Raw genomic sequence first — 13,382 nt, 5'->3', positions numbered from 1 at the left:
ATTTACTTTGTTTAGTTTTCTTCCTCAGTCGTTTGACATACAATTAGCTGATAGCGTTGATTTGAGTAAGCGCTCGTACATATGTGGGCGGTTTGTCAGCGGTTGACGCCGCGATTGGCCGACGTTTGTACCGTACACATGACAGCGGTTGATTGGCGGTCGGTCCCATTCCTCCCCTAGTAACGTACAACCGCCGCGGTTTGACGACGTTGAGCAGTGCATGTGTACTCTACGTTGCGGTTGCATTTGTTCCTTGGTAACTTGAACCTCGGCGTTTGGGTTTTTCAGGTAAGGGCTTGCCCATATGCAGGCGGTTACGCCGCGATTTACTGGTTTAAACGCTGGTAAACTGGCGGTTCCATGTGTACGATATTGAGCAGTTGCATTTGTTTCTATGTTAACTTGATGTTGTTCTGAAGCTATTTCCTTGTGGCATTTTTATAGTTAAGTATTTTCTATGGGAAATAAGCCACAATTTTACTAAAAAATGAATTTATTAAAGTTTCGAAGCCCAAATCGGGTTTCGTTGTCAAAATACAAAATACTATTAAAATAAACAAAAATGTTGTTGCTAAGTAAAAAAAATTCTTCTAATAATTTATTTAAACTGACTCATTGATACTGGCAATTCAGACGTATATTATACATTTTAAAGTAGAAGACTCTAAAATGATATCGCCAATATTTATGAGTTGCGTTCCTGGGACGACTTTACTGAAAGATAGTTCATTCGATTACATGAAATCAATCCCAACTCAAGAATATCCGTCGGAAAAAAATCATAGCATGTGATCTGTCTTTAAAAAGACAACCAAATGCAACGATGACAGTAAAAATCTCGCGTTAGAGATTCCATAGTAAATCACGAGGGAAAACCAGGAAAAAACCTCGTGATATTATCCCGACATCGTAAGTATTTGACATCTTACATTTAATTTACCTTCAAAAAACTAATACCAAATTCTGACTTTAATATGTTTAAATTATAAATAATATTAATAATACATAGATATACAATAAATAATACTAAAATATAAAATTTGTACTAACTCGATATGTTATTGACGTACTAATCGTGGTATTTTCTTTCTATTGACTTCCTCTTTCAGTATGGGTAACCACATCCTACTGCATTCTACTGAGGAATTTGCGACACAATTGGTTTCATTTAGCATAATTAGAGCCGCTTCTTTGATCTCTTTTTACTATCTGATTCTTTCAGGACTATACTTGAATCTCTCCATTGAACTCTATGTTCATTATCCCATGCGTGTTGGCATATTTGAGATCTATCAAAGTCTCTATTTTTAATATAAGACTGATGTTCACTTATTCTAACGTTTAATGGTTAGAATTAACATTAAATTAACTAACATTAACAAGAAAGAACAAAGAATTGCATTTATAAAATACTGTGTGAATGCGAACAATTTTATTTAGGTGAAACATCAAGACCATTAAACGTTAGAATAAGTGAACATCAGTCTTATATAAAAATAGAGACTTTGATAGATCTCAAATATGCCAACACGCATGGGATAATGAACATAGAGTTCAATGGAGAGATTCAAGTATAGTCCTGAAAGAATCAGATAGTAAAAAGAGATCAAAGAAGCGGCTCTAATTATGCTAAATGAAACCAATTGTGTCGCAAATTCCTCAGTAGAATGCAGTAGGATGTGGTTACCCATACTGAAAGAGGAAGTAAATAGAAAGAAAATACCACGATTAGTGAGTCAACAACATATCGAGTTAGTACAAATTTTATATTTTAGTATTACTTATTGTATATCTATGTATTATTAATATTATTTATAATTTAAACATATTAAAGTCAGAATTTGGTATTAGTTTTTTGAAGGTAAATTAAATGTAAGACCAAATACTTACGATGTCGGGATAGTATCACGAGGTTTTTTCCTGGTTTTCCCTCGTGATTTACTATGGAATCTCTAACGCGAGATTTTTACCGTCATCGTTGCATTTGGTTGTCTTTTTAAAGACAGATCACATGCTATGATTTTTTTCCGACGGATATTCTTGAGTTGGGATTGATTTCATGTAATCGAATGAACTATCTTTCAGTAAAGTCGTCCCAGGAACGCAACTCATAAATATTGGCGATATCATTTTAAAGTCTTCTACTTTAAAATGTATAATATACGTCTGAATTGCCAGTATCAATGAGTCAGTTTAAATAAATTATTAGAAGAATTTTTTTTTACTTAGCAACAACATTTTTGTTTATTTTAATAGTATTTTGTATTTTGACAACGAAACCCGATTTGGGCTTCGAAACGTTAATGAATTCATTTTTTTTAGTAACATTGTGGCTTATTTCCCATAAAAAATAGTTAATTATGTTAACTTGAACCGCGGCGGTTGGGTTTTTCAGGTAAACCGCGACGTCAACGTTGGCAAACCGCCCTCATATATACGAGCGCTAACGAGTGAATGACTCGCAACGTTTTGGTAAAACAGATTGACGAGTGGACATTACAAATCAAAGGGGAAGAAAACACACGAAGAAAGGAAGGAAGTCCTATAATTCATCCTATTTAGGGAATTATTTTATTTTAGGCAATCTGGAAATACAAATGTTAATTACAGATGGTAATTTGGTTGTTCTACATTTTTGATAGTATTATTAATGTTTATTTGACCATTATATATTTATTTATTTCCACGTATAATAAATATTTGTTTTCATCAACATAAATCTGTTAAACTGAAACAGTTGTTTGAATGTTAACGTTTTAATTTAATATATAATAATAATTATTAATATTCTGCCAAATACAAAGTTGTTAAATAAACTGTAAAACAATCAGTTGTTTTAGTATGTCGAACATATTTCACTCTTATTTTTATATTCCATAATTTGCGTGATGTATAATTATGATCAAAGTGCAAAATTCAGCATGATTTTCTTTGATTTGTTTCATATAGGGCTTTTCATCGATTGTCATTTGTTTCGAGCTTGTATCATATGTTGTATAATCTGTATATAATATTAATAGACACGGATTATATGACATATGACAGAAGCTCGAAACACATGACTGTGAATGAAAAGCCCTATAGATGGATTGCTTGTCATGTTTACACTCCCTTCATCTTTTAGGATGTCAGGATTATACACTGCGCGTCAGAGAAAACGGGCCACCTCCAAAATTTAGGAAATTTGATATTCTTTATTTAATATGTGTCTCCATTTTCTTTTAATTTGTTTTATGTTAATTAAATTAAATGAATTATCAAAGGTAATACCACGAGTCCTCTAAATTTTATCGATAAATTTTTTTGTTTTCACGAAAACTTCTTTATTTGGTAAAATTACGAAAACAAACCGAATGATAAAATCACGAGTCCGAAGGGCGAGTGATTTTATCCATTTCAGTTTGTTTGAGTGATTTTACCCTAAATAAAGAAGTTTAAGTATGAAAACGAAAAAATTTATCAAGCAAAATTTAGAGGACGAGTGGTATTTGAAAAGATTATTTTGTGAACCAATATGTATTATTAGTAAATACGGGCATCTGTGAAATATTTTTAAGACAACTAGGATCAATGTCTTAAGTAGGTTATAGATAAATTATTTTATGATTTAAAAATGAACCAATTTATCTATTATATTGTTAATACATAAAAAACTGTTTAAATCGAAAATGAACAATTATTATAACGTTTATGAAAAGTTTAGAAATATTTATGTTGAAAATAAAAACTGTAGAAAATCTGAGTATATCGTGGTTAGTTTTTTAAAATATCTATGTACCAGGGCTGTTCATAAATTAAGTTAGTAAACACAGGTATGTACGTATTATGTGAAATTTATGGTACCTTATGTTTTATCAGAGAAGAGACTGTTTTATCAAGGAAGAGGCTGTTTTATCAGTATTACACTCAATGATTGGCTAGAACGACGCGTGGTGATTGGCTGAAAAAGCAAAAACGTCAGAATTTGACAGGTGAAAAAAATAATCACGTATATTGAGAAGCTATACTGAGCCTGTAAAAAATAAACAAATTTGCAAAAACCTATTAAACCCAAAATTCTCAGAACTCATTATTTACGAATCGACGAAGCCTCCCGGAATTAATGGTTTTGAGAACTATGTAAAATATTGTAGTGTTCTAAAGAGTTTCTGAGATATCTTAGTGTTACACTGGCCTTCTTACAGTGAGGTATACAGTGCGTCCATAAAGTAACGCATAAATTAATTATTAGTTAAATAAACAACATTATTAGAAATTCTCGAAACAGGTCGATTTTTGATCTTAATTTATGATTTTTTGGCATATATATCATACTAGTGACGTCATCCTTCTAGACGTGATGACGTAATCGATGATTTTTTTAAATGAGAATAGGGGTCGTGTGCTAGCTCATTTGAAAGGCAATTCAATTCTCTCTTCAGTAATATAAACATTAACATAATAATTTATACGGGGAGTCCAATAAGGAACAAATTCTAAAGAAAATTTGTTGTATGAAGTTATTAATATAAATTAATGCTTTTTGAGTTATTAAAGATCAAGATTTTTATTTTTTCTTAAAAAAATGCATGTTTTAAAGCTGTTTTTCACGTAAAACTCAAAAACTATAAGCTTTTACAAAAAAGTTATAATTATCGGGTATATGTAAATTGAAAATAATGCGACAGTTTTTCGAAAATTTGTTGTCTGGCAATAGACACGAGAGCCCTGCGGGCTTTCGTGTCTATTGCCCAATGACAACAAATTTGAGTAAAAATGAAGCATTATTTTCTTATTTATTCTTACTGTCGTGTGATATTCGTAAGATTATTTTTTAATGCGTATATTATGGATATTTTCTTAAATGTGACAGTTGTCAAAACTAGGAAACTGGTTGCCATTAAACAGAAACAATCTACTTAAAAAAATTGTATCGGTAATTTTCTACAGTACATAATTCTCAGTATAATTTTAATCTGATTGGACAGAATTAAACACGTGATCAAATATCTTACTATACGATTGGAAGTTAAAATCATTAAAAAATAATCAAAACTAAAGATAATAAAAAATTGAATACATTCCTCACTTAAAGAACTAAACTAATGTTAATTCAAAGTGAGTTAGGGGTAATTGAATGTATATTTTTTTCGACGAGTACTCAAGTCTATATAACGGGACAACGATGCATTTTATAACATATCTGCTAAACACTTTTGTCAAAGTTCTTTGTAATACCTATTAAATGAGCTCCAGAAGAATTTATTATCATCAACATTAAGCAAGTTATGATGAAAATAAGAGAATGATGATGATATTATGAAAATAAGAGAACACTCTCGATTTTTTTAGAAAAAAGTGAAAAATTAAATATTCGCCATTTCACAAAAAATTAAATTTATAGTAATCCTTTACAATAATTTCCTTATATTAGCATTAGTAATGATTTTAACAATTTTGATCGGTTTAGAACGCATATTTTTGAAAAAAAGGTTGAACTTAAAAAAATCAGAATTTTTAATATTATCCAATTTTCATTTTTTTATGATAATAACTTCAAAAATACTCAATATACGTAAAAATAATACATGAGTATTCAATATATCAAATATTTTACCTGTTTTACTATTTCTGTAGGGTAAAAAATAACCGAGATATAAACGTTTAAAACTTAAATTTTGCTGCGAGAACCATGCAACCGGAGTCATTTCACCTTTTATTTAAAAAAAAGTAAGGGGTCTAAAATACTAAATTTAACGTGGTTTAATAGCACGTGGAAGTATCTTTCAAACGGTTCTTAAGAGAACCTGATATTATAAAAATTAACGGAGTTATTAAAAAAACAATAATATTTTTTGGAAAGATTTAAAAAAAAAAAATTTGAAAAAGTTTTGGAGCATACATTTTAATGCTATCAACTTGTTCGGGGACTCATTTGATAGATGTTTCTAAGTAATTTGACAAATTTTTTATAAGTTTATGTTATAAAATGCATCATTTTCCCGTTATTTAAGCTTGAATATTTAGATTTGGGTACTCGCCGAAAAAAATATACATTCAATTACCTATAACTCACTTCTAGTTAACACTAAATAGTTTTTATAATAAGGAGTTTATTTTATTTTTTTAATAGCTTCAATTTTGGTAATAATAACTTTTTTGTAAAAACTTATAGTTATTGAGTTATTTATCGGTTAAAAACATGCATTTTTCTCACGAAAAATTAAAATCTTTCATCTTAATAACTAAAAAATTTTGATTTATTTTAATAACTTTATATAACAAATTTTGCTTAGAATTTTTCCTTCTACCGAATTATGGGGTTATTATAAAAAAATTATTTTCACCCCCAGAAGGGGTAGCATCCACCCCCAGGGTAAAAGAGCAAGTTGGAACCATGTCACCTTTGTTCCTTGAGATATCCTCTAACCACTCACCAATTTTCGTACAAATCGATGGAGGTTCAACGAAATCGGAGGTAATAGCTCTTATCCACCTTCAGTAACTGCACTATAAAAACAGAAATAGCTATTTGTATAACAAGGGAGGAAAGTGTAACTTTTCCTCCCGAGAATGAAGTTTACTGCCCGACGCGTAGCGGAGGGCAGTAATCATTCAAGGGAGGAAAAGGCACTTTACTCCCATGTTATACATATGGGTTTTCCACCTTCCTCAAATAACAATTAATTTTTTCATTTTTACTTAATTTATTTATGTAACTAACCAACAAAATTTATTAGAACTAAAACAACAAGTAGGTACAATATAACTGTCAACTGTCAAATATAAGTCAAATTATTAATGTAAACATTGTTAAATCAAAATAACAATTTACTGTTTTTTACCGTTCTGCAAAATACAGGATGTTTTATAAATAAACGTTAAAATGTATAGATACTTCGTAATAGAAAATAGATATTATACAGGGCGTCAATAAGTTATATTTCATGAATGAAATACCATGACGTCACTTTTACTTTTCCTCCCTAGGGAGGAAAAATATTTTCCTCCCTAGGGAGGAAAAGTACAACTTTTCTCCCTACAATCAGGTCCGGAAAAGTATACTTTCGGTAGAGGTAGGTGGAAAAAATGTTTTCCACCTACCTCTACCGAAAGTATACTTTTCCTGATCTGATTGTAGGGAGCAAAGTCGTACTTTTCCTCCCTAGGCAGGAAAAGTAAAAGTGACGTCATGAAATGTCATTGATGAAATAGCTATTTGTATAACAAGGGAGGAAAGTGCTACTTTTCCTCTCGAGAATGAAATTTACTGCCCGACGCGTAGCGGTGGGGTCTATTTTATAGCTATTTTATTTACTTTCGACAAAATACTTACTTTTTGAGTTATTTGCGAAAAACCGTCTAAAAATGTGGTTATTTTGTTGAAAAATGAACATATTCACTCGCAAATAACTCGAAAAGCGTTGACTTGGCGAAAAGCTCTATAGAACAAAAATTACTTAAAATTAGTCAATTTACCCATTTCCGGACTTATTTTGGACATATATTTTTTCACCCCCAAAAGGGGGTGAAAGTCACCTCCAGGGCAAAAGCACACATCGGCACAATATCAATCTTTTTCTTTGACATGTAAGCTATACGTATGCCAAATTTCATGTCAATCCAAGCGGTTCTTTAAAATTTAGAGCAAAAACCGTGAAATAATGTACTAGTATGCGCCACTCATTTTTACGGCGTTTAGCGGTTTTTTATTCATGTATCAATTGGTCAAACAAAATTCCTTTCTAGACAGAGAATATTCTTTGATATGTCATTTATTTGATTTTTTTGTATGTTTTAGCACATGTAAGGTTATTAAATGCAAATGTTTATTAAGAAACAGACTGACTCCCGCGGGACATGGTAGATAGCTCAGTTAGTGAGAGTATAGACAGGAATAGTTTAGATCATGGCTTCAAACCCCACCCGATGTGAGTTGTTTAGTCATTTATTAATTTTGTTGGTTTTAACTATGTCTACAGGGTGAGGCAGATAATTGGCCTATTAGAAATATCTCGAGAAGTAAAGGCAACAGAATCGTGAAAATTGGAACGAAGGGGTTTAAAGAGTGATCTATTTATTGAAAATATTTTCTATTTCCTACTTTCGGGATATACCGGAAGTTGCTTATAATTTCGTTTTTTTGCATGGGACACCCTGTATATTTTTCATTTCTAAATTCTCCTCGATATGTCTTCATTGTTAAAATATAAGATTTTGTAATGTTATATAGGGTAGTTTAAAAGAGAATTACCTACATTTTTTTGTCTTAATTTCGTTGCAATATTCACATCCTGTAGAATTGTAGTAGTTTGACATCAAAAACTATATTTATGTTCAAATGATTTCTAATATAGTCTACTATTGTTAAGAATTGTTAGTATAGATAAATTTTTAATTTTAGAATACAGGGTTGGTCGAAACTCGGAATTAGTATTTTCTGAGTTTTCTTAAATGGAACGCCCTGTATTTTAGTATTGTAATAAAATAATATGTTGTAAGGTACTTTTTTATTTCTTAAGCATTCCCTATTCCTAACTGCTTTAGTTTGTGAGTTATTGGTGATTCAAGCCAAATATTAATTGCAACAAAAAATACGTGAAATTTTATTGGGTTGGCCGTGAACATATTCAATCGCAAATACTTTTTCGGAAATAGATACATACTAATCTAGACTATCCTAAAAATTACCAATAATGGTTGAGCTATCAAAATAACTACGTAGTTAAGATTGTTGGTACGATTAACAATTAAGCACAAATTAAGGCAGTTACTTATAGGGAATGCTTAAGTGTATCTGCCTCGCCCTGTATGTTAAGTTAAGCTGAAAATGTACCTTATACTGTTACGTTGTTCTAAAATCTAAAGTAACGTTTAATAAATAGTAATATGCTAGTGGGTAACTGCGAGACTTGCAAGACTCTTGCTTTAAGACCAAGTCCAAGACCGGGAGTGCAATACCAAGACGAGGTGTATTGGTGCAAGACTCTCTAAGCCTCGTGCTAAGCCTTGGGCAACACAACCCAATACGAAGAATTTCTGAAGTGCAGATTCCTGGAAGGAGTAGGAGAGGAAGACCAAAGAAGACTTGGGGGGAGACGATAAGGCAGGACATGTTGGTAAAGGGGATTAATATTGATATGACCCAAGATAGAATTGTATGGAGAAATGCAGTTAGGGAAGCCGATCCCGCATAGGGATAAGGCAAAGAGAATAATGATGATGATTGGATATGACATATTGATGCTGGTGCACGTCTTCATGTCGCTAGCAAAGTGAATACTTTTACCTTGATGAGATTCAATTTAAAAATTATACTGGCCAGTATATAGCCCAGATCAGATTTAGATCCGATTATAGCATTTTTGTGATCCTTTAAAACATCGCATTCGGAAAATAAATCCTGTTCTTATGATACAGGGGGCTAAGGATAGCAGCACAAAAAATTTCATTCCACATGGATATGAAATATTTTTGTCCATGAGTATGTAAGTAAAAACTAGAGACGACTTTATCTTTAATTTTAAAATGGGAAAGTGTGTTAATTAAATGTGATTTTGTGTATTGTCTGAAGGAAGGTTAGTTAAAGAAAGAGTGTTTATTTTTTTATAATAGGTACATTTACAAAAAGGGGTAAAACAATCTGTTTTTCGAGTAATGACGTAACGTGTGGGTGTATAACGGCCTAAGCAACTGAATTTTCAACGAAACACACTGTTTACACTATCGTTCAGTATTCGAAAACATTCATACACCATTATTTATACCAATGATTCCAACAGACTTACCATTTGATTTTAATCGTCTACAATTTCCCGTGCCATTGGATTTTGCCATGACGATAAACAAATCGCAAGTTTTGTGGAAGTTGGCGGAATAAACTTAAAGTGTCTATGTTTAGGGCATGGAAAATTAATTGTGAGTTGGAAAACCGCCTTGGTTGTATATTAACTCACCGCAAAAAATATTGCTTACTAGTTCAGAGAAATAAGGAAAAAAAAATATCATGTTGGTGACACAACCCCCTCCAGGCCGAAACCAAATTTTTTGAGTAGTATAGACGTCTATATTAATAACCTATATGTTTCCTGCAGCCGGTTTTGATGATATACATAGTTATAAACAAATGAAGATCAAAAAACGGTAAATTTTCGCTTTTTTCGTCTATAACCAAAAAGTTAAGTATTTTAAACAAATTTGAGAGTGAGAAACTCATAAATCGTATAAAAAACTTCAATATGGCGTTTGCTGAATATGTCTATCCTTATTGGTTGCTTAGGAAATTGCAAAATAAATAATAAATTTTGAGTTTTTATATATATTCATAACTTATGTAAAAATTAACGTAAAACGTTCTTATTACACGGAATGCTGAGACTCCTGGTGCTTAAATCATACCCTAAATTTCAAAGCAATTGGTCAAATAGTTTAAAAGGTATTTAATTTGTTTATCCCAAATTAATTTTTTTTGCAACGCTATAAGTCAGAAAATGATGAAGTTACACTAATACTTTGAATAGTTTATGAAAGAAGAAGATTTATAATATTAATTTAATTAAAAAAAAATGAGAAAAAATATAATTATAAATACTGTAAAATTATTTTGCAAAAACATGTAAATTAAAAAAAGGGGTCTAACTTCGTCCCTAATTGTACTAGGACAATTGTTTTCCTTTCTAAATGTGTATAAAAATTCATTCTTTCCAAATATGAAAAAATAATTTTTCTACGGGTAACGGTTAAAAAGATATTCTAATTGTTTATAAGTAAATAAAAAATTCAACGTGTTTTTGCAATATAATTTTACACTGTTTAAAATTACTTTTTGTCATTTTTTTTAATTAAGTCAATAGTATAAATGTTCTTCTTCCATAAACTGTCAGAAGTCTTATTCTAACCTCATAATTTTCTGACTTATAGTGTTGCAAAAAAAATTAATTTGGGATAAACAAATTAAATAACTTTTAAACTATTTGACCAATTACTTTGAAATTTAAAATATAATTTAAGCACCAGAAGTCTCAGCAATTCGTGAGATACGAAGGTTCTAAGTTAATTTTTACAGAAGTTATGAATATTTATAAAAACTCAAAATTTATTATTTATTTTGCAATTTTCTAAGCAACCAATAAGGATAGACATATTCAGCGAACGCCATATTGAAATCTTTTAGACGATTTATGAGTTTCTTACTCTCAAATTTGTTTAAAATGCTTAACTTTTTGGTTATAGAAGAAAAAAGCGAAAATTTACCGTTTTTAGATCTTCATTTGTTTATAACTATGTATATCATCAAAATCGGCTGCAGGAAACATAAAGGTTATTAATATAGATGTCCATACTACTCAAAAAATTTGGTTTCGGCCTGGAGGGGGATGTGTCACGAGAAAAATCTTATTTCTCTGGACTATACCAGAAAGAATAAAATTGATTCTTTTATAATAAGTAAATAATATTTTGAAATATATTTTTTTTATTTTTATTTAATGAACTTTGACACATTATTTATTTCTAAGGCGATACGAAGTTCGCCGGGTCAGCTAGTAATAATATAAAAATAAACCGCACACTTACTGAATTGCTTCTTGAAACTGCTTATAGACTAGTACAAGATGGATACAATACTCGACGTCTTTTCTGTCAAAGATACTATTTTCTGGGAAAACTATCTTTAGCAAAACCTGTTGTTTTGCAATGAAGGGTTCAAAGCAGCTCGATATTGCTTCAGATAAGATGTCTATTTGTCCGGCGATACCACCAATTATGTATTCCAAATTGTCACTTAAAGCATCTATCGCATTAAACGTTAAATCTGGTACTAAAACAACGAATGGACTATGTAACAGTGATGTTTTACAACAATTATTAAAGAAAAATTGGCGGAACTCGGAACTTCAACCATCGGTTAAATTTCACCAAATTACATGTCATTTATGATTTGCCATTGTCAAAATATATACTTTGATTGTTCCCAATTGCCATATTTCCCAAAATAAACTAATTAGATTACATATTCTTTTTTTTTCAAAACTGAATAACCATTTTCAATTTCGTTGCAACACGAAACTACAGCCTCATTATATTCTAGTCCAATCAGAGAGTGCAGCAAGCACCTCTACCGGTTTCGAAACGTATTAGTTTCTCAGGAGGCACATACGCTTCTCTCTCTGACCCAACCAGGACACACCCCGGCGTGCAGTTACGGATTGCAACGGACGAAATGGCAGGGATGCCCTAGCGGCAACTGCTAGCAAAAGACTAAGTTTTCAATCTAATAGCACATAAAAGTAACATTAAAAATATTACTGTACATCTCACTAGACTGAAAACAATGGGAACCTTCTCTGGTTACACCTCCGAGGCTTCTAAAATTTGCAAGCCATAACGGATGCTGAGACTAAAGAAGATGGAATTTTTACAATTTATAATTCACGTCCCATCTGCTCAGCGCGGTAAAGTTCCAACGAGCATGGTTCCCTTCGTACTCCAATCAGAGTAAACACGTAAATAAAAAATGAATAACCATTTAAAATTTCGCTGCAACACGAAACTACAACCGCATTATATTCTAGTTCAATCAGAGAGTGCAGCAAGCACCTCTACCGAAATTGAAAATGGTTATTCATTTTTGATTTACATGTTTACTCTGATTGGAGTACGAAGGGAACCATTCTCGTTGGAACTTTACCGCGCTGAGCAGATGGGACGTGAATTATACATCGTAAAATTCCCTCATCTTCTTTCCATTGTTTTCATCTGGTGGGATGTACAGGGTTATTCACTATATTTTGACCCCCCTGTAAACTGCTTTATTTACAGAATTAGAAAAAAATGTGAAATACAAAATTCATTCGATTTTTAAATTATGATTTTTTGACATATATATCGTACTAGTGACGTCATCCATTTGGGAATGATGACGTAATCGACTATTTTTTTAAATGGGAATAGGGGTCGAGTGCTAGCTCATTTGAAAAGTTATTTAATTCCCTATTTAGTAATATAAACATTAACGTGATTAATTATACAGGGTGTCCAAAAAATTTCCTTTTGAATTAAATTAATTAACAAGCTGAAAATGCCAGCATTATCATAACGAAAACTTTGTTTATTTACGTATTTAAATTCATAATATGGGAAATTTCTATTATGAAAAGTTGCTTAGAATTAAATGCTATGTTTTAATATGCAATTATATCCTAATTTAAATATTGTGAACTATAAAGATACTCTACTCTCGAACGAAATTCATATTTTTTGACATACCTTGAATAAAATTGATAAAACCTGTTATATGATGATTGCATCTTAGATTTTAGACCATGCAGATCTTTTTATGAAGAATAACTTTTCTTCGTAAAATTAATAATAAAAGAGTTATGAATGAAAATGATATTGGTATC

General features: G+C 31.1%; 2 protein-coding genes across 3 annotated transcripts in view; one reads left to right on the top strand and one right to left on the bottom strand.

Moving 5' to 3' along the window:
- The window catches only part of LOC114337611 (uncharacterized), a 1,328,959-nt gene that overhangs the window by 119,019 nt on the left and 1,196,558 nt on the right, over nt 1-13,382 (top strand). The window lies entirely within an intron of this gene.
- Nucleotides 1-13,382, bottom strand: part of LOC114327231 (cilia- and flagella-associated protein 206) — a 102,091-nt gene that overhangs the window by 59,152 nt on the left and 29,557 nt on the right. Inside the window, exon 4 of the mRNA XM_028275777.2 lies at nt 11,554-11,797. Within this exon, the coding sequence (XP_028131578.1) occupies nt 11,554-11,797 (244 nt within the window). The remainder of the gene's footprint in view (nt 1-11,553; nt 11,798-13,382) is intronic.

The sequence above is a fragment of the Diabrotica virgifera genome, chromosome 4 (genome assembly GCF_917563875.1).
Source record: "Diabrotica virgifera virgifera chromosome 4, PGI_DIABVI_V3a".
Lineage (NCBI taxonomy): Eukaryota > Metazoa > Arthropoda > Insecta > Coleoptera > Chrysomelidae > Diabrotica > Diabrotica virgifera.
Note: the sequence above shows the minus strand (reverse complement) of the source record. Positions and strands in the feature narration are given on the sequence as shown.